General features: G+C 39.7%; 1 protein-coding gene and 1 pseudogene across 3 annotated transcripts; one reads left to right on the top strand and one right to left on the bottom strand.

Moving 5' to 3' along the window:
- Positions 1 to 523: 523 nt before the first annotated feature.
- On the top strand, positions 524 to 1409 carry LOC121102887 (annotated as a pseudogene).
- A 147-nt stretch (positions 1410 to 1556) lies between these two features.
- Positions 1557 to 22494, bottom strand: ITGB1BP2 (integrin subunit beta 1 binding protein 2). 3 transcript variants are annotated; one of them, XM_040630861.1, is made up of 11 exons: positions 21893 to 22494; positions 21608 to 21657; positions 21457 to 21513; positions 21233 to 21378; positions 20434 to 20528; positions 20270 to 20328; positions 20063 to 20133; positions 19842 to 19941; positions 19459 to 19572; positions 19148 to 19210; positions 1557 to 1776 (listed from the first exon to the last, which is right to left on the bottom strand). In XM_040630861.1, exons 1-11 carry the CDS (start codon positions 21963 to 21965, stop codon positions 1705 to 1707), a joined length of 900 nt encoding a protein of 299 aa, XP_040486795.1. In that variant the 5' UTR covers positions 21966 to 22494; the 3' UTR covers positions 1557 to 1704. The 3 variants fall into 3 exon arrangements, with proteins under 3 accessions (XP_040486795.1, XP_008710470.2, XP_040486802.1); XM_008712248.2 differs by lacking the exon at positions 1557 to 1776 and adding an exon at positions 17794 to 18784; XM_040630868.1 differs by lacking the exon at positions 1557 to 1776 and adding an exon at positions 17794 to 18784 and having other exon boundaries at positions 21179 to 21513; positions 21608 to 22494.
- Between the last annotated feature and the right edge of the window lie 7 nt (positions 22495 to 22501).

The raw sequence follows: 22501 nt of genomic DNA, 5'->3' as shown, positions 1-22501 counted from the left end.
TGGATGTAAAAATCCTCAACAAAATACTAGCAAACTTACTTCAACAGCGTATTAGAAGGATCATATACCACATTCAAGTGGGATTTACCCCTGGGATGCAAGGGTGGTTCGACATATGCAAATCAATCAATGTGATACACCATGTTAACATAATAAAGAATAAAAAATCACAGTCATGGGGCACCTGGGTGGGTCAGTTGGTTAAGCGTCTGCCGCAGGCTCAGGTCATGATCCCGGAGTCCTGGCATGGAGTCCTGCATCGGGCTCCCTGTTGAGCAGGGAGTCTGCTTCTCCCTTACCCTCTGCCTCTGCCTCTCCCCTGCCCGTTTGTGCTCTCTCTCTCAAATGAATAAATAAAATCTTTTAAAAAAATTAAAAAATAAAATGGTAAATTTCATGTTATACATATTTGGCCGTTAAAAAATATGAAAATAGGAGATCAAGTTCTCATGAATTCTCCCAGGAGCCACTGCTTTTCCGCTTCCCCTAAGCGGCCTGAGGTGACCTCTGAAAACAGCTCGCTATTCGCTTGACCCAGAAAACCCTACGAAATCACACAAATCAAGAGGTTCAAATCTTCGTGTTCACTTTAAAAACACACGTGAAACTGCCCAGGCCATCAAGGGTATGCATATCTGAAAAGCCACCAAGTACCTGAAAGACGTCATTTTGCAGAAGCAGTGTGTACCATTCCGTCGCTACCATGGTGGAGTTGGTAGGTGTGCCCAGATCAAACAGTGGGCTGCACACAGAATCGGTGGCCCAAGAAGAGTGCTGAATTTTTACTGCACATGTTTAAAAATGAGAGAGTAATGCTGAACTTAAGGGTTTAGATGTAGATTCTCTGGTCATTGAGCACATCCAGGGGAACAAATCCCCCAAGATGTAGCGTAGAACTTACAGGGCTCATGGGAGGATTAACCCATACATTAGCTCTCACTGCCACATCGAGACAATCCTTACTGAAAAAGAGCACATTGTTCCTAAACCAGGAGAGGAGGTTGCAGAGAAGAAAAAGGTATCACAGAAGAAACTGAAGAAACAAAAACTATGGCCTGGGAGTAAAATTCTACATAGAATAAATGCAAATAAAAATTTTAAAAAATATGAAATAAAAATAAAGTCAAAAGCCAAAGGAGAAACTCAGAAAATATATTACAACCCATTTGACAAAGGCCTGATTTTCTTAGTATACAAAAAGCTTCTATGAGACAATAAGAAAAATAGAAAACTAGGCAGAGAACATGAGCAATATACACATATATTCACACACACAAAGGAAATACATGTGACTTTGAAGCATATTAGAAAAAAGCTTAACCTTACTCATGATAAAAAGATCATGTTAAAAATACAATGAGATAACACTCTTTTCTAGTAAAAATGTCGATATCAGAAAGTTTGACAATACATTGTTTTGGCAAGGGTGGGGCAAAACAGACACTCTCGTATTTTGTTGTTGGCATTGTAAGCTGGTATAACTTTTGGAAGGCAACTTACCGAAAACTTTTAAATTACATATGCCTTTTTATTGGTAACAGAAAACCCAACTCCAGTAGGCCTAAACAGTGATTTATTGGTTCACACAAATGCAAATTCCAGGGGATGAGAGAATTTTGCCGTTGAGTTGATTCCATGGATCAACAATATCACCAAGGACCTAATTTCTTTCTGTCAGATCTGTCTTCCAAAGTGTGAGCTTCATCATAAATTTGACTTCCTTCTTGGTAGCAAAAGGGCTGTAGCATCTGAAGGCTTCACATCAGCCACACCACACTGTCCAAAAGAAGAGACAAAGTTGGCTTCTGTTATCTATCTCAGAAGAGCAAAGAACAAAACCAAAACCAAAAACCTTCTCCCAAATACTTCAACAAACATCCTCTAACATTTCATTAACTTGAACTGGGTCAATGGCCTATTCCTGAACAATCCCCTGACAGGACAATGGTTTGCATTGATTTTGCTATGGTCTGGGTAGTCAGAACCAATCACTAAGGCATGGGCGATAGGATTACCCTGATTGGGTTACAGGGGTGGTGCACCCCAGCCAGAAGCTGGGGCTGAGATCAATTCCACCCCTTCAAACTTTATGACCACTAAACAATGGGGAAGATGCAGAATGGATATTGGGCAGGGAATCACACCAGCCACTAACCACTTTGATCCAGGAACCATACTTCTAGGAAATTTATCCTATAAATATACTGGCAGATGTATACAAATAAGTGTGTTCAAAGAGACTGTAATAACAGGATATTGAAAACAACGAAAATGCCTGGCACTGGTCAAATAAATGCTATAAGGATAAAAAAGAAAAGGCACCTGTAAATGTATTATTATGACACAATCTCAAAGATATGTTAAATGAAAAAAGTAGAGTGAATAGCTTGCTGCCATTTGCGGGGGAAAAAAAGGGAGAAGAAATGGATATAGATATATAGATAGATTTTTAAGGGGAAGGGGGAAAGTAAACTTGTTTACATCAAAATATCTACCAGATAAACAGAGATATCCAAACACATATGCACACACATACACCCATTTATATTTGCATATGCATGATTTGCACAGAATGTATCTGGAAGAGTCACAAGAAACCAACAATAGTGGTAGTCTCTGGAAAGGGAACCAGGCGAACTAGAGACTAGGAGTAGGGGTAATATATAACTTTCATTGTATATCCTTTTATATTGCTTGAATTTTCTTACTATGTGCATGTATTTTTAGTTAAAAAATATGTATTAACTACCTGTTTCTATGTGTTACCTGTCAGATTGGCAAAGATAAAAATATTTTTTAATAGTTAGGAAAGATGTTGGGAAACAGGCCCTCATATATATTGTTATTTAATATATTAATACATCCTCTTTGAAGGCAATTTGGCATTATTTATTAAAACTAATAATGCATGGGGCACCTGGGTGGCTCAGTCAGTTAAGGGCCCGACTCTTGATTTCAGCTCAGGTCATGATCCCAGGGTTGTGGGATCAAGCCTCCACGCTTGTGCACAGTCTGCTTGTCCCTCTCCCTCTGCTCCTCCCCCTGCTTGTACATGGTCTCTCTCTTAAACAAACAAACAAACAAACAAACAAACAAACAAAATCTTTAAAAAAACCTAATAATGCACATAATCTTTCACCTAGCACTCACAACACATCTAAGATTTTACCCTACTGATATACTTACACATATTGGCAAAGATGCATGAATAAACATGCAGTGTTTGTAGTAACATAAGACTGACAAAAATAACAAATGTCCATCAAGAGGATTGGTTAACTAAATTATGACATATCCATAAAATGGAAGTTAACTTTAAGAAGGTAGCATTCTACACAGAAATGAAAAAGAATTACTGTTATATTCAACAACAGAGATGAAGCTCACAGAAAATGCTGAATGAAAGAAGTTAGAGGCAAAAGAGTACACCATTTATATGAAATTCAAATATAGGTAAAACTAATCTATGACCATAGAAGTCAGAATGTAGTTAATCTTGGGAGTGGGTAATGACAAAGAGGGAGCACAAGGAGCCAGCCTTCTGTGGTGCTGGAAATGTTCTGTATTTAGACCTGGGGGGAGGTTACATGTTTTATGTATACACATAAAAGTATACACTTAAGATACATGCATTTTACTAAAATGTAAGTTATACCTCAAAACATGAAAAAAAAAGAATAAGGTAGATTATACAGCAATATGGAATGAATTTCAAGACATATTTTTAAGTCTGTATAGTGATATATAGATATCTCTCTCTCTCTCTCTATATATATATATATATCTCCATCCATACACGTATATATAGTACACTGAGAGTAAAGTAGAGGAAGAAATGAATAACCACAACTCTGCTGGGTAAGTGCTGGAGCCAACTTTTGCTCTGAAGTCATCTGATCTCTGGTGGCCTACAGCTTAAGTCTGTTTATTTGTTTATAAAGATTTATTTACTTATTTGAGAGAGACAGAGAGAGTCAGCGGGAGGGTGACGGACAGAGAATCTGAAGCAGACTCCCCCCACGACCCTGCACTGAGTGCAGAGCCCGATGCGGGCTCAGGCTCGGGATCGATCCTACCACTATGAGATCATGACCTGAGCCAAAACCAAGAGTCAGATGCTTAAGCAACTGAGCCACCCAAGATTCAGGAATCCTAAACAGGAAAAAGAAACAATGAAAGAAATCCCCACCCAGATACATTGTAGTGAAACTTCAGAGTATCAAAGAGAATATCCTAAGAGGAGCAAAAGACTTGTTACCTACTTATAAAAGTATACAACACTACCTAAGACATATTCTTGCCCCCAAAAGAAGAAAAAAAAAACCCCTGAATCTAAATCTAATCAAGCCTTAGATCTAATCAATATTCAGGAAATAAAAAGAACAGGGGAACACCACAGGGATGGATTCACTAAAATCCATTCTATAGGAAGCACTACAGGATGAACCAGCCATTTTCTTCAACAAATAAATCCCATGGGAGAAAAAAAGGAGGGGGAGAAGGAAGGGGCACCTATGGATTGAGAGATTTAAGAAACTTACCAACCAATTGCAATGTATAGTCCTCATTTGGAGCCTGACAATCCTTGACAACAAACTCAAAATAAGCACATAAATGTTTATGAGACAATCAGGAAAATGTAAACAGTGACTGTAATATTTGATGATAATTACAGAATTGTGTTGGTTTTATTGCAATGTTTAATAAAAGTCCTTATATTTTAGAGATACATATGAAAATGTTTATGGATAAAATGAAGTAATACAATGTCTGATATTTGCTTCAGAATAACCTTGCTGTGCAGGTGGCAGAACAGGGGTTAGGAGAATATAGATGAAACAAGATTGGCCATGAGTTAATAATCACTGAAGCTGGGTGACAGGAACATGGGGATTCTGTATACTATTCTCTTTACTCTTCTATGTTTGAACTTTACCCAAATGAAAGTAGGAAAAAAAAGAGCTAAAAAGACAAGATAGATTACCTACAAAGAAATGACTGACAGTTGATTTATCAACAACAAAAACTCCACAGGGTCTAGAAGGTGTTCATAGTACGACACTCTTTGTATAAAAAATAACATAGTCACATACATACTTTTTCACATATATTCTTATATCTGCATCGATTTATTTCTGGTAGTTCACATAAAAATTGTTAATGGGAATTGCTTCTCAGTAAGGGAACTGGGAAACTGGGGAATAGAGATGGGCAACTCTTCACATACCCTTCTGCACTATTTGAATCTTTTAGCTTGTGTTTGTAGTACCTTAAAAGTATTTTCTCAGTAAGCTAGGAACAGGAGAATTTATAACTTGATAAAGAGTATAGATAACAACTACAATCATCATACTCAATAGTGAGATATTAGTGACATTCACCTTAAAGTCAGAACAAATCAAGAATATTCACCTGTTTTTATAAATATCACTACTCAACATTGCTCTGTAGGTTCTAGTGAAAACATTAAGACAAAAGAAGATAAAAGTTATAAATATTGTAAAGGAAGAGTCATAAAGTGTCCCTGTTTACATAGGATATATAATCAACTGAGAAATAATTAAAATTAAACAGGAAAAGAATTTGTTTGAAATCAATAACTTCTCTATACAAAAACTTCTCTATATAAAAATATCCGATTAGAAAATAAAATGGGGGAAAAGATCCCATTCATAGTGGTGGAAAAAAATGAGAAATAAATCCAACAAGGAATGTACAAAAAGGGGTGCCTGTCTGGCTCAGTCAGTAAAGCATATGACTCTTATCTTAGGGTTTTAAGTTCAAGCCCCATGTTGGATTTAAAGATCACTCAAAAATAAAATCACACAAAAAAGATATGTACAAAACATTTACATGAATAAAACTACAAAATATTGCTGAAGGCTATATGTATGAAGATCTGAAAAAAATAGATGTACAATATTCCTGAATGAGAGGTTTCATAATCGAAAAAAATTTCAAATAACTATCAATTTCCATAACAATCTCACTGGGATTTGGGGAGGTAGGGTGGGAATACCAGACAAGTTGGTTCTGAAGTTTATCTGAAAGAATATACAGAAAAAGCCAAGACACTTTTAAAAGATAGAAAAAAGATAGAAAAAAGACTTGCCTACCAGATATAAAATTACCATAAAAGGTGTGCTATGCTTCAACAATAGACAAACAGGAGTGCCTGGCTGGCTCACTTGGTAGAGCATGTGACTCTTGATCTCAGGGTTGTGAATTGGAGCCCCACATTGGGTGTACAGATTACTTAAAAAAATTTAAAAAATAAAAAAGAATAGACAAACATATAAGTGGAACTGAATAGAGAGGCAGTTACATGTGGGAATTTATTTATTTTTTTAAGTAATCTCTACACCCAAGATGGGGCTCAAACTTACAACCCCAAGACGGAGTTCCATGCTCCACTGACTGAACCAGCCAGGCGCCCCTTATGTGGGAATTTAGTATGACAAATACAGCATTTCAGAACCCTTCTGAGACACCACTGAAAGTATACTAATATATAAAATATGTACAAACCCAAAGGACAAAAAGTTCCAGGTGTTCTCTAGAAGCAGGAAAGCCATTTGAGAAACAGTACCTGAAATAGTAGCTAGGAAGAAATTCTGGTCTAGTGCAAAGGATACGGAGCCACCCAGGGGTGCCTGCGTGGCTCAGTCAGTTAAGTGTCCAACTCTCACTCTCAGCTCAGGTCTTGATCTCAGGGTTGTGAGTTCAAGCCCCATGTTGGGCTCCATGGAGCCTACTTAAAAAAAAAAAACTGAAAAAAAAAAAAAAGGATACAGATGAGAAGGGGCAATTTTACCAGTAAAACTATGGAAAGGCTCTAGGATCCAAGACAAAAGAGTATGAGTATGACCCATGGGGCTGAAAACTAAGTTAGTTAGTTGATGATTATTATTATTATTATTATTATTATTATTATTATTATTATTATGAGAAGCAGGCTCCCCGCCGAGCAGGGACCCCAGTATGGAACTCAATCCCAGGACCCTGGGATCATGACCCAAGCCAAAGGCAGAAACTTAACTGACTGAGCCACCCAGGTGCCCCTGAAAACTAAGTTTAATTGAAAGTCTGTATATGAATATTCAGTAGAAAAAAAATGCTCACCCTTTGTTTTTTTAAAAGATTTTATTTATTTGAGACAGAGTGCAAGTGGGGGATGGGGAGAGGGAGAGAGAATCTCAAGTAGATTCCCTGCTGAGTGTGGAGCCCCACTTTGGGGCTTGATCCCAGGACCCTGAGATCATGACCTGAGCTAAGATTCAGACGCTTAACCAACTGAGCCACCCAGCCACCCCTCACCGTTTCTTGTAATTAGAGGAAATGCAAAATAAAAATGAGATACCATCATTTGCACATCTGGTTGGTAAATATTTTTTAATTGATAACAAAGTATTGATGAGGGCACTGGGGAAACTGGTACCTCATACATTGCTGGATGGCCATGTAAATTGGAATAGTTTTTGTGGAGGGAAATCGAACAGCACCTATTAGCATTTTTAAAATTTATTTTTAAGTAATCTCTATGCCAATATGGGGCTCAAACTCATGACCCTGAGATCAAGAATCACATGCTCTTCTGACTGAGCCAGCCAGGCACCCCTCTATTAACATTTTAGATATATAAAAATGTATGTGTCTTCTTTCCAGCAATACCACTTCTAGGAATCTATCTTTAAGAAATATTAGCACAAATAATCAAAGATACATGTAAAAAGATTTTCATTGCTGCATAATTTGTTATAACAAAAAACTGGAAACAACCTAAGTGTCCATCAGTGGGGGAACAGATAAATTATGGCATATATGTATAATCAAGTACTATGCAGCACAAAAAAGAATGTCAGATCTATACATATTGACATGGAAATATCTTCAAGGACTATAAAGTGACATATTTAATGACGAAGCAAGCAATGGAAAAATATTATAGAATGATTTCAAATTGGCCAAAAAGAAAAAACAAATTCCTCTATATGTGTATAGATAGCCACTTAGACTTTTACTATGTCCCTATATGTTATATACCAGTATGTTTGAAATGCATAGAAAATGTTGGAAGGGATGGATACACATCAAAGTAACAGTGACTTCCTCTGAAGGATAAATTTAAGGGTTCAAATATTTTATTTTCCATATTATTCACTTTTGCAGTTTTTGTTTTTTTGAAGATGAAAGTTGAATATTTAAGTGTCACATTAATGAAGATGATACTCAAATCTATTTTCAGTATTGAATTTCTCATGAATTCCAATTTTGCATTTACAATTAACTTCCTGCTAGAATTTCTACTCATATTTTGCCATAATTTCAAACTCACAACTAAAATAAAATTATCAGAATATTCAAATATTAGTTCTAGTTCCTGCTTCTCCCATTTTTGTTAAAAGCACTAGCCTTCTACTTGTTACTTAAACTTGAAGCCTTGGAGCAGTCATCTTATACCATTCCATCCCATAGCAGAAAAAAAAAATCACTAAGTCCAAGGTTTGTTTCTTCTTTTAAATAATATCTTACGTATCTCTTTCCTGTCTATTCTCTGCCACTCTGATTCAGGCCCTTCATTCAACAAATATTTATTGAGCATGTATTATATATGTGCTAGGCAGGTTTAGGTTCTGGGAATAGTGCATAAATACAGACGTATATTCTAGTGAAAGAAATAATGTACAAATAAAAAAACGATTATGCATTAATAGTGTTAACATTTTTATAATGCTAACCCTATACCAGACACTGTAGTAAGCTCTTTAGAAATGTTAACTCATTTAATACTACTAATGACCATAGGATCTAGGCACTGTTATTAATCCCATTTTACGGTTGGGGAAACTGAGGCACACAGCTCTTAAATAGTCTAAGGTCATACAGCTAGTAAGCGGAGGAGTCCAGATTTGAACCCAGGCAGCCTGATGCTATAGTTTGTCTTCTTAACTGTTAATGCTATACTGTTTCTCATTTAAAGTAACGTCAGTTGTGGGCCACCTGGGTGGCTCAGCCGTTAAGTGTCTGCCTTTGGCTCAGGTCATGATCCCAGGGTCCTGGGATCGAGCCCCTCATCAGGCTCCCTGCTCGGCGGGAAGCCTGCTTCTCCCTCTCACACTCCCCTTGCTTGTGTTCCCTCTCTCGCTGTCTCTCTCTGTCAAATAAATGAATAAAATCTTTAAAAAAAATGTTAGTTGATGATAAAGGCTATGGGAAAAATCAAATGGGGTCATGTGATGGTAACGTGGACAGTAGGTGCTAATTTAGAGGGGATGGTCAAGAAAGGCCTCTCTGAGAGGTGATTTTTTTTTTCTTTGTGACAGAATTTGAGCAGTTTGACCTGTAAAGCTTCTCCCTGTGGGTTTTGCTGATTACACAGGCATTGTGCAGTTCCTCTATTTCCTACAAATTGGCAGCTGGATCCAAAGACTAAATCAAACTCGGGTTCCATCTCTTTGGTGTGACTATAGGATGGACACAATGTCCGATGTCTCTTTATAATCTTAGAAGCTGTTGATGCTTACAAGGATTGCCAAAAAGTGATGTTCTGATTTTTTTTTCATTCACTGGAATAGTTTTGTAAACAGACATATCACCCCATCTATTTTGTTACCCAATTCAGATAGGAAAGGCAGGATAAATGCTTGATTCTCTCCCTTTATTGATTATTTTGCAAGATAATGAATTGGTTACCTATCATGAGCTGAGACATGAATGACAAGAAGGAGCCAGCTATTCAAAAACCTGGAAGGAGACTATTCCAGGCAGGGGGATCAAGATATTAGAGGCACTGAGGAAGGAGTGAGTTGCGTAAGTTCAAGAAACACAGAACAGCAAGGCCACATTACTTTCATTCTTACTTGTGGAACTACCTTGTTACAGACTGATTATGTCCCCTTGCAATTCATATATTGAAATCCCATCCCCCAATATGATGGTTTTGGGAGGTAATTAGGATTAGATGAGGTCATAAATAAGATTAGTTCCCTTATAAGAGTCATGAGAGAGCTTGCTTCCTCTCTCTGCTCTCCACCTGGTAGAGGGCCCTCATCACAACTCAACTGTGTTGGCACCCTGATCTCAGACTTCCAGCCTCCAGAACTATGAGAAATAAATTTCTGTTGTTTATAAACTACCCAGTCTATGACACTTTGCCATAGCAGCTGGAACGAAGACATAGCTCTTACATCTATGACTCTCTCCTCCGTTCTTACTACTTAGTCTGGGGTCTTAGCTTTCTCCCATGGACCACTGCCAATTATCTTCAATTATTTTCACTGCCTCCAAGTATCTCTTCCATCCTACTCAATTAACTCCTCACTCACCAAAAGTTTTCAATTCAGTATATAACTATTTTTGTTGATAATGCATCTATAATTTTATTACAGATGTCACTGGCAAAATAGGATTCATTTATTGGAGGGAGGTGTTTGCTAGAAAGTATTGCTGGAACACCAAAGAACACGGGCTTTGTAGTCAAGACCTAGATTTGTGTCTCAGGCTCTGACACTGGATAGTTGCGTGACCTAGGGAAAATTATGTCACCCCCCCCGAAGCTCAATTTCCTCATGTTTTATAAAAATGATAATAAGGGCGCCCAGGTGGCTCAGTTAGTTAAGCGTTTGCCCTTGCTCAGGTCATGATCCCAGCATCCTGGGATGGAGTCCCGCCTGCGAGCCCTGCCCGAGTTGGAGCCTGCTTCTCCCTCTCCTCCCAGCTTGTGCTCTCTCTCTGTCTCTCTCTCAAATAAATAAATAAAATCTTTTAAAAATTATAATAATGCTTTTAATATAGTGTTGTGAGAATTAAATATATATTCTCATTTGAGATACATGTATATATTATATAGAGACAGAAAAAAGGTAACAGAACAGACAGATTTATTACAGTGCTTAGATCACAGTAAAGGCTCAATAAAGAGTAGTTTAATTTTTTGCTACTCCTCCCACCACACCTCTTGCAGAAGCTCCAATTTCAGTGATGAATTCCACCTTAAAACCCAGTCATTGCTAAGAGCTGTTCTAGAGCCATTTGAGAATATCCAAAACCTAAGGACCCCAGTGGAGTCCTAGAAGGGTCCCTCTGACAAGCCTATCTGGGAACCAATGAGGCCTTTGGTTAATCACTCATATCTCACATTGATGTAACACTTCTCCAAACAACTTTTATGTCTCTGATCTCTTCAACTCTAACCTCAGTGGAACCCCCACGTACTTTACCTCTCACTTCAACTAGATCAGTTATTATCTCCCAGTTACACCAGATTCAGAGTTATTGTCTTTAAGATCCTGACTTCCACTGTCCCCTTTCTTCCTTTCTGCTCCCCAAATCCCAGAACACCGCTACAGGGAGAACCAAGCAGACCAATTTAAATTCATGCTGTCCAATTTCAACTTGGCCCTTGCAGCTGCTCAGCAACTCCTTTATTTGTCTCATACGTTCCCTGGCACTCTCCCCACAGAGGCTGTTCCAGACCCTCCTCATTCTACTCAATCTCCCTGCTTCTACTTCTACGGAATTCATAGTAGACACTTTCATCAGATTAACTGTCCCTCCTGCAACAGATCAATAATATCTTTCTCCCTTCAAGCCCTGTCCTCTAGCCATCCAATTCCCTTCCCGGAAAAGCAATCAGTATTCTTTTTTTAAGGTTTTATTTATTTATTTAGAGAAAGACTCTCAAGCAGACTGTGTGCTGAGGGCAAAACCTGATGAAGGGCTCAATCCCTACAACCCTGAGATCACGACCTGAGCCGAAACCAAGGGTCAGATGCCTAACTGACTGAGCCACCCAGGCGCCCCAGGCAATCAATATTCTTGATCCCTTATTTATCCTTTTAGAGATATTTTATGATTCTACAAGCAAAAATATGGAAAACAAAGAACTTGCACTGGTCATTAAAGATAAATAGGATTTGGATATGTGGGGACAAAGGAGATGGTATTCCAAGCAGAGGAAACATCCAGGGCAAAGGCACAGAGGTGAGGATGAATGGATAAGATATATTTAGAAAACAGGGTATAGCAAGTAGAGTAATCCCCTGAGAAATAATCCCAACTGCTGCCTCAAGTACTACATCTCCTTTTCCAGTTCTGACTTCAGCCTGATCACCACTTCCTTGCCTGTCTCGCTCTACATACCAGAAGAGTGGAAATCTGACACTGCACGGCCCCTCACCCATCCCATCTTGACTGGACCTCCGTTACTATTTATTGAGCTCTGACCCCAACCATCTGTTTCAGTACTGCTAAAGAGTCCTAGCTCTTTCCTGAGTCACTTGCCAAGCCAGACACCTTCCACTTCTTTGGTCACATGGACTATTTCCCCACCCCACTGAAAACAGGACAATGAATATAGAAGATGCATTGTACAAACACTGATTTTACCAATATATACAACAGAGGTCAAGGAAACATTTTAAACTCTACAGCAGAGATGCAATCAGCAAAACCCAGACTGTGTGCGGGAACGTACAACTTGATCTCTGGGTCATGAGTTTAAGCCCCACAGTGGGTGTAGAGCTTACTTAAAAAAACAGATAAAAGTGACATACAACACATATCCACCAGTCACGGTGTGTAGGCTTTATTTGGATATTGATTCAAACAAAAAAGCTGTAAAAAAATTCTTTTGACATTTATGAAACTATTGGAAATTTAAATACTGATTGGCATTTAATGATACTAAAGGGAATATTATTGCTTGTTTATGTGTGTTAATGGTATTACAACTATGATTTTTTTAAAAAAAGGATCCTTACTTCTTAAAGATACATACTGAAATATTTAAGTATGGAATGATATCATGTCTGGGATATGTTCCAAAATAATATGGAAAGAAGGAAATAGATGATATGAGTGTGTGAGACTTGATACTAGTTGAAGCTGAGTGTTTGGTAAATGGGGATTCATTATACTATTCTGTCTACTTTTGTACATGTTTTAAATTCTCTACAAAAGAAGCTTTAAAACAATGTTATTGAATTGTCAAGTATCTCATGAAAGTGTGTGTATTAGTCTGAAGGAGTGGAACAGGAGGAGTTGGAATTTGAGAAGAGGAAGGTCTGTCAAGAGCCTCTGTGGGGAGAGTGCCAGGGAACGTATGAGACAAATAAAAGTGTTGCTGAGCAGCTGCAAGGGCCAAGTTGAAATTGGACAGCATGAATTTATATTGGTCTGCTCGGTTCTCCCTGCAGCAGTGTTCTGGGATTTGGGGAGTAGAAAGGGAGAAGGGGACAGTGGAGGCAAGGATCCCGGAAATAGTAACTCTGAATCTGGTGTAAGAGTTGTTTGGAAAGGTGTTATATCAGTGTGAGATACCACCGATCCACTAAGTGCTTCACTGGTTCCTAGACAGGCTTGTCAAAGGGACTCTGCTAGGCTAGAGTGGCCTGGTATATGCTTCTCTCCTAAGACCCATCTTCTAAGACCCCAGTTGGGTCCTTAGGTTTTGGATATTCTCAAATAGCTCTAGGACAGCTCTAAGCAATGACTGGGTTTTAATCAGTTTTAATCAGTAGCTATGTTAAAAGCTATTTCCTGCCCTGAGTCTTGGTTTCCTCATCTACAAACATTTGGGATAATAATACCTACCTCACAGAGCAGGTGTGAGGATTAAGTAAAATAATGTGGGTAGAAGTGGTTAGCGCAGTGGCATTCTATACATGATGCTTTATTCCTTCAGCAGGTGAATACAATCTCCCTTAATCCTAGAGCTGAGACAATGGTATGTTAAATATGTTATCACTTTGTGGACTAGCAAAACCTGACTGTCAAGAAACTCCTATTTTCTTACTGAAATATTATAAAATTGGATATTGAAGTGTCCGTCCTCTCCAAGAGAAAAAAAACACCCCAACTTTCCTAATAGTCTGAAGTGAAAGCTTTTGGTGAAGAGTAAAGGGAGTAATAGTAGTACTAATAATAGCAAACCCTTATATAGTACTTACTATATATGCCAAACACTGTTCTAAATACGTGTTAGCTATTATTACTGTAAAATACAAATATGGACCTCAAAGGAAAGATATGACCTAGAGATAAAAATGTGTGAGTCATCTGCACGTGGGTGGTATTTGAAGTCATGGGCATAACTGAGAATGTCTAGAAGAGTTATATATAAGAGAGCAAAACTAGGGCTAAGTCCTGAGGAACTTCATCATTCGATGGCCAGGTAGAAAACGAAGAGCCTGCAAAGGAGACTGAAAGGAACGGCCAGAGAAGTAGGAGGACAACGAAAAGGAGCCGTGGGTCATAGAAGCCAATGTACTGAGTGTATTTCAAGGAAGAAACCATCATGAGTGTCAATTTTTGCTTGTGAGATCAAGTAAGACAAGGACTAAAAAGTATCCATTGGATTTAGTGACTTGATGGCCCAAAGTGACCTTATCACCACAGACTGAGTGGGCTGGGAGTCAGATTGAAGTGTGTTTTGAAGGGAGTAGGAAGGTGGAAATAGAAAATGAATAGTTATTTCAAGAAGTTCACTTATAAAGAAGAGAAAGGAGTTAAGTAGCAGTTGGAAAGGGTTATGTAGTCAAGGGAAATTGTTTTTGTAAAATCGGAGACTTGAGCATGTTTAAATGTCAATGAAAATATCCAATGAGAGGGAAAGGTTGAATAAACAGGAGAGAGAAAGGATAATCAACAGTGTAAAATTTCTGGGAAGGTGTGAGGCAACAGGATACAAAGCACAATGGGAAAAAATGAGAAGTGTAAAGGAGGTAAGGAGAGGATTTGTGCTAATGTGAACAGATATGTACATCTGATGGTGGAAGTAGGGAAGTAAATGAGATAATGCATGCAAAGCACTTAGCATAGTGCCTGGCAGGTTAGTTTATATGAGAAACGGTAGCTATGGTTATTGTTGTTGTTATTATTATTAATGTTATGCACCTGCTTGAAACTTTCTCACATTTCAGGCTTTGGACTATGTAAAATAAGTACACTACTTTATTAATTCTGTAAACTTGAAATTTTATAGATCAAGTTTATATACAAGGGTTACTTGAACTTTTTGATTCCTCACCTTCATCCTCTCCAGGAATTCTGTGTAGTTGCTGGTCCCCTGATTTTGATAAGATAGAAAAAATTTGTATGTTTAAGATTAGTGCACTTTCTGCACTTTTCTATATGCATTCTACTCCTCTAATTTTTTTTAATGTCCATCAAAGCCCTTATTGATGTCAACTCACCTACAGAAAAATGACATTAAAAGTAAACTGTTGCCAGGGTTTGAAAGGACCTGAAAGGTTCAGGTCAAGGGGGAAACTTTATTTGCACTTCGAATCCGTAGCATGAGAGCAGAGAAATGAGCCAGAAATGCTGAATATCCTGGAAGTCCAGGAAGCCCCTTTAACTCTGATCAAACTTCTCTGTGAGGCAGAGATGCATTCCCTGGATGCATTCTCCAGTATCCCCTAATCTTGCCTCAATCTCCAAATCCTCAGCCATGCTGTCCTGTGACCCCTTACCTCTGCTGCCCATGTCCGTTCCCCCACCTCCATCTTACTTCTAGCTCCTAATGAGACCTTATGTTCCTTGAATCTGAACTGAGAGAAAAGGGTGCTATGAAAAGAATTTGAGATCATTTTGAGGCTTGATGAAGCTTCCTGGTGTGAAGTTTTTTAGAGTTTGAATCTCCCAGATTCTTGGCTACCATGTTGAGAGAGTAAGGGAGACTCAAGAAAGAGATTATCACTCCTCTGATTAAGAATCTACATTTTAGGGGCACCTGGGTGGCTCATTTAAGCATCTGCCTTTGGCTCGGGTCATGACCCCAGGGTCCTGGGATCGAGCCCTGCATTGGGTTCCCTGCTCAGCAGGGAGTCTGCTTCTCCCTCTCTCTCTGTCCCTATCCCTGATTGTGCTATTGCTCATGCTCTCTCTTTCTCAAATGAATAAAAAATCTTTAAAAAAGAGTCTACATTTTAAAAAGGCCTATATTGCCTTTCTCGTTTTCTAAATTTTATTTTATTTAAATTCAATATAGTGTGCTATGAGTTTCAGAGATAGAGTTTAATTCTCTCTTTTAAATCATGTTCAAAATCCTTCATCTAGAATTTTCGCCTCCTCCCCATCTAGCTACACTCAACTAACTTTTTTGTTCCCTCCCTTAAACATGTCCTCTGTCAGATACGTTAGCAGTTGTTACAAACAGCAAAGGGACTAAGCTTGGAAAGAGTCTAAAAAGGAACATTTACTTTTTACTCTACATACTTCTGCACTGAGTATTTTACAGTGACAATGTACTACTCCTGGAATTTAAAATAAAATACAAAAAGTAAAACAAAACACCTTCCAGCCTCAGCTTGGCTCTCCCCACTCTTCCATACCCATGCAAATTTCTCATTCCTACAAATTTCCATTCAAAACGTGTTTCTTAACCCTTACATTTTTGGTCAATTGATTTTCAGCCAGGGTGCCAACACAATCCAATGGGGACAGAATAGCCTTGCTCAACAAATGGTGCTGGGACAACTAGATATCCATATGCAAAAACATAAAGTTGGACCCTTACCTCATGCCACATACAAAAAATAACTCAAAATGGATCAAAGACCTAAATGTAAAACTATAAAACCCTTAGAAAATAAAGAAGCGAATCTTCTTCATGACCCTGAATTAAGCAGTGGTTTTTTTGGCTATGACATCAAAAATATAAGCAACAAAAGAAAAGATAAATTAGACTTCATAGAAGTTAAAAACTTTTGTGTACTAAAGGACACCATCAAGGAAGTAGAAAGACAAAACAAAGACTGGGAGAAAATATTTCGAAGTCATATATCTGACAAGAGCCTTGTCTCCAGAATATATTAAAATAAAACTCTTACAGGGGTGCCTGGGTGGCACAGCGGTTAAGCGTCTGCCTTCGGCTCGGGGCGTGATCCCGGGGTTGTGGGATCGAGCCCCACATCAGGCTCCTCTGCTATGAGCCTGCTTCTTCCTCTCCCACTCCCCCTGCTTGTGTTCCCTCTCTCACTGGCTGTCTCTATCTCTGTCAAATAAATAAATAAAATCTTAAAAAAAAAAACCTCTTACAACTCAATAAAAAGACAACCTAACAAATGGGCAAAGGATTTGAAGAGACATTTCTCCAAATAAGAACACAAATGGCCAATAAGCACATGAAAAGATGTTCAACATCATTAGCATTGGGGAAATGCAGTTAAAACCATAATGAAATTCCATCTTCATACCCATAAAAAAAGGACAAATAACAAGCGTTATTGAGGATGTGGAGAAACTGGAACCCTTACAATGCTGATGGGAATGTAAAATGGTACAGCCTCTTTGGAAAACAGTCTGGCAGTTTCTTAAAAGGTTAAAGTTACCATTTGACCCAGAAATCATACTCCTAGGTATATATCCAAGAGAAGTGAAAACGTAAGTCCACATAAAAACTTGTATACAAATGTTCATAGGAGCACTATTTAGAATAATGGAAACAACCCAAATGTACCTCAATTGACAAAATAAACATAATGTGGTATATCCACATAATGGAATACTATTCAGCCATAAAAGGAATAAGTACTGATACATGTTACAAACATGGAGGAACCTTGAAAACATTATGCTAAGTGAAAGAAGCCTCTTACAAAAGACCACATATTATACGATTCCAGTCATATGAAATATCCAGAACAGGTAAATCCATAGAGGCAGAAAGTAGATTAGTGGTTGCCCACAGCTATGAGTTTGGGGGGGGGGGGGACACTGGTAGTGACTGCTAATGGGTACAGGGTTTCTTTTTGGAGTGATGAAAATTGATTGTGGTTGCACAACTCTGAGTATACTTTAAAAAAAAAAACGCTGAATTTTACACTTTAAGCCGGTGAATTGTATGGTATGTGAATTTTATCCCAACAAAGCTGTTCAAAATGTTCTTTCATGGAGCTTTCCCTTTCTACTAGAGTCCACATTAATCGCTCCACTCTCTCTCAACTCCTATAGCTCTTTATAGTGCACAATTTAACACTCAGTTAAACTACCTGATAATGTTTATTATTATTTCATGTAGATTGGTCTGTCAGCCAGACTATAATTTTCCTGAAAGGAATAAATCAGTCTTCTGTTTCTCAGATAGCTCTAAACTGACAGATGAATCACTGGAAAAAAAATAAAAATAAATAAAAATGAAAAGTAAAAAAAAAAAATTTAAATGTTACGGCTCTTACTGAATATTAAAAAAAAAAAGACAGCTCTAAACCACCTAACACACAACTGGGCACACAATAAGTACTCAGTAGATTACCTGGTGATTGTAAAGAACAGATTGAATGTACATGTGCTTGTTTTCACACATGTGTGTTAAAGACACACAGAGGTTGGGGGGAATGAATACAATCTTAGATAGTGAGGTGAGAGAACGACACTATGTGAAACTGCAGAATACAAGATTTATTTAAGGGAAAAAACAGCACGGTTTGGACACTTTTGTTCTCCCCTCCTTCAGCCTGCTTCTGCTCAATGACACCACATGGCCAACCATATCCTGGTCTCTGAGATTCTAAGGGAACCACTGAGGTCCTATCTAGATACTTGACTGGTGTCACTACTCCCCCATTACTTCCTCCTCTTCCTCCTCCTCTGTCCAGCTCAGATCATCATCTGAGTCCTCAGACTCTTCCTCCTCCATCTCTAGCCCAACCCCTGCCTTAGCCTTCTCAGCTAGTGCATCAGGGTGCTCCAGCTGGGCCCAGGGTCCTGGGCCAGCCTTGACCAAGGAGATTTCAACCCGAGATGGCGTCAAGGAGACAGAGCTCTGCTCCACGTTTATGACCTGAGGAGGAGGAAAAGATAGAGGAACACAGAAGAAGAAGAAAATGAGGAAATCAAACGGATTGGGGTCAGGGTGGGGTGGTAATGAATGACAAAGAAAAATAAACAAATGTAAGGTGGGTCAACAAGATAGGGGAGAAATAAAACAATACAGTAAGAAAGAAAGAGGAAAGGAGGAGGAGAAGGAGATGGGGAGAGAAAAAAGGGAGAGAAAGGGGGAGAAAGAATATCAAAGCAAATGAAGAGAAAACCTCCACTTTCCCACTATAATTCCTTCCCTCAAGACACCCTCTATTCATTCCAGTCTGGTCCTTCTTTTCACCCCATCTTCCTCCCCCTCCTGTGCCCCTTAATCTTCACTTACCCCCCAGAGCTTCATCTGTGCCTGGAACACATGGTTACCATCAAAGACAATGTGGACATGAAGCTGAGAGAAAAGAATTACAGGGGTAGTAACAATCCCAGAAGGTCAGAACAAGTTACTGCAACAGAGAACCAGGCCAGAGGTGTGAGCCCTACATCCACAGGTCAGCCTGATAGCCCTGACCTCCTAGCTCTACTTTCCTCTCAGGGGACTATGAAGCCCAAATGTTTGCTGCATACAGCAACTCTGCCTGTAAAATTGTATTGTCACCCAATTCATCAGCCTCCCATCCAGCATCAGACATTCCTCACCTCAGTTTGACTGGCCTTCACCCAGTTGAATGCAGGAAGTGGAATCTGGCCATATACAGTCACCACCACTAAGGAATCTGTCTGGTGCCAATCATGACGGCAAGACGCTGGCAGCTAAAGAGAAGATGTGAAATATGTGTGGTAAGAATGAACTCTTAACCCAAGGGAAGTTCTCAGGTGTGTCGAGAGAAGAGACATAGAATCTCAGAAAGATTAATACTACTTCATATTGCAAAGCCTCCGGGCTGTTGAGGATAAGGAGCGGAATCCTATTTGGTCTGTACAAAAGGGAGGAGATAGAGAGCTTGGCCATGAGGTACAAGGAGGGGAAATTATTTCTGGAATTGGGTTCTAATCAAAAGTTCGGGAAAGTTGGGGCTTACCTGCTTCCCCCAGTCATGCCTACCAACTCTGCATCCTGGCTGTGCCAGGAATGCCCCAAAATCCAGGGTCTGGATGCCACAACAGCTCCAAGACTTCATCCTGAGGTAGGAGGATAATTCAACTGAATCTCCCTTCCCCTCCCCATGAGCCCCCACTCCCACCTTATGATCAACAGTGGGAGAAACTGGTCTTATAGACCCTACCCCGTCCCCTCTCTCACCCCTCATGGAATCGAGGTGCTCCTGGGTGGTAGGTACAAGGAGTAGCATCACTCTCAGGGCCTTGGTAAACCTAAGATGGGTAAAGGAGAATCAGAAGAATCAGGTCATTCTGAAGTATACCCCCACACAGCCTCATAGCTATACTGTCATCCCAGGTATAGCATTTCTCAGCCATATGCTTGCACCCTCTATAAACTCTCACTCACAGCATCACATCCTGGATTCTGGCAGCTGGAACCAGTCCGGATCAGACTACTGTCAAGTCCTGGGCAAAGGAAACAAAGTCAGGAACCTATCTATTCCCTCCACCTAATTGCCACGTTCACTAAATTCCAGTCTGCAAAGCCTGTCCTACTAAGGACCCACTTACCTGCTCCAGGTTCCTGGTGCAATTCCTTCTGTTCCAATGCCATTTCCAGGGCTTGGGATATATTTAGTGGAAGCGGCTTTGGAGGCAACTCTGACCTAGGGGATACAGGTGGGGTAATTTAGTTCTGATCCATTAACAATGATCAACAGCTCCAACACTCCTACCAGTGATAATGGTGTCAAAGAAATCTGGTGAAAGTGGGGGCAGGGTTGGAAAAGTTGGGTAGCAACTCCATTGCCAATTATCTTCTTTATGGACATCCCAAGTCCGTGAAACCCGGGGGAATCCCTGGGGCTTTTTTGCCTATCTACTCAGTTGCTCTCAATCTAACATTTCTCTGCAGAACTGCATCATATCCTTATCCTCTTCTAATTGTGGACCTAATGTGACTTTCTGCTGTTGCTCATGCCATTTTCACAAAATTAATTTATTCTCTACAGCCTCTTGGCTGCCAATACTGCATCTTTTTCTTGATGTAAAACTCACTTTAAAGCTTTTTTCCAAAAAGAAAAAAAATCAAGTCATTATCAACAATCTTTCTTGTATTATAACTGCGTATGTATGTATGAGGGGCTATCTACTCTATTGACTCTAAATACCTATCCCATCACCCCCACACCAACCTTAAAGCAAAGACATTATTTCTGGATACACATTTCCCCTACGGTATAAAATATACACAAAACCCTGACACTTGGCCCTCCTCATATCCCTAGTCCCCAAACACCAGTGACCCATTAATCACTTCTAGGAAGCTCCATGAATGTAGGAAAAAACCCAGGGACTTCCTCCTCTTTACTTGGGCCTCTCCCGACGCAAAGTCTCTGCTGACTTTGGAATCGTATTCAGAGGTTTTTGCTCCTGAAGTGAACTGCTTGTGGCAGGCACCTCAGGTTGAGGGGCCTCAGGGAGCTTCTCAGCACAGTGTGGTCCCACAGTACAGCCCTAGTACAGATAAGGAAAGAAGGATTAGGGATAGAATCCTTCTGCTAGGGACAGAATCCAAGCAAGTAGATAATTTACCTTGATGTTTAAGAACTCAGAGAAATCTACAGTTCGCTTCCGGCAGCAGGACCAACCCTGGTAACAAAAGACCCAGCTTAGCTTAAGAGTCCTGGGTGTATTTACTTCCTTTGGGAAATGCTCTTGCTGTCCCCTCCTGCCTACTCCTCACCTTAAGTGCATCATGGAAGATTGGGACCCCAGGGTGATGGCAACAGGAATCTGTGGATACCAGCACAACGATCAAGGTAACTATACCAGATACCACTTCTCTTACTTCTTCCCCAGATTTATATGCTCATGGTTTTTCTTTAGAATATAAAAATAAGATTGAAGACCACCCAGACCAATTAAACTAGGGCAGATACATTACATTTCTCTGCTCCTCTAAGACTGCCCACAGCTGACCACTCCCCCAGCACTCACAAAGCCCCCTGGCAAAATCAGAATTACTCACCAGGAAGGTTGGCATTGGGGTCAAAGTGCTGCCCACAGCCTTTGTTATGGCAGAGTAGAGACATGGAGGACATTGGTAGAATTACTGAAAGGGTATTTCAAGGAGTCTGGCTGCCGAGTGGGGAACACCTCTTAAGTCTGGAGGCTTTTAGCTGCCTACAAGGGCCAGCTGTTTCTATCTTTAGTTCAGGAGGCGTACACCTCCTAACATGGGCAAGGGAACTTCAGTTGGTCTTCTCAACCAATAGGAGAGAGCTCAGGAGCATTTTAGCTCTGGGGCTCAAGAAAAAAGGATCAGGCAGAGTAGGGCTTGGAACTTGGGTGAGGTCAGCTAACCACTGCTGAGACAGTTTTAGATTTACCAGGCCAATTCCAAGCCTCTGACATACCAGCAGCTGCTCAGAAATGAATCCCAATTTTGAGACCCCTCCCAGCTCAACGAAGGTACCCCAGTTCCTCCAGCTCGATTTCCTCTTTCAAAGCAGCAGCTTTCCTCTCATTCTCATTGCTTCTGTGTACCACCAATAGCACCAATTTTTGTCAACCACGTAAGCCACAGTATGCATCTAACCTCCCCAAGTTTGCCTAAATGGGTGATTCATACTTTTGA

Source organism: Ursus maritimus (genome assembly GCF_017311325.1).
Source record: "Ursus maritimus isolate PB19 chromosome X unlocalized genomic scaffold, ASM1731132v1 scaffold_X1, whole genome shotgun sequence".
NCBI lineage: Eukaryota > Metazoa > Chordata > Mammalia > Carnivora > Ursidae > Ursus > Ursus maritimus.
Note: the sequence above shows the minus strand (reverse complement) of the source record. Positions and strands in the feature narration are given on the sequence as shown.

What these genes read in the sequence shown, in the direction of transcription:
- ITGB1BP2 (XM_008712248.2), bottom strand. Translation starts at nt 21,965, where the DNA reads ATGTCCTCCATGTCTCTACTCTGCCATAACAAAGGCTGTGGGCAGCAC. An exon ending in TTGCGTCGGGAGAGGCCCAA is followed by an intron (nt 20,529 to 21,232) that starts GTAAAGAGGAGG and finishes TGTATCCCCTAG; the next exon opens with GTCAGAGTTGCCTCCAAAGC. An exon ending in GCACCAGGAACCTGGAGCAG is followed by an intron (nt 20,329 to 20,433) that starts GTAAGTGGGTCC and finishes TCCTTTGCCCAG; the next exon opens with GACTTGACAGTAGTCTGATC.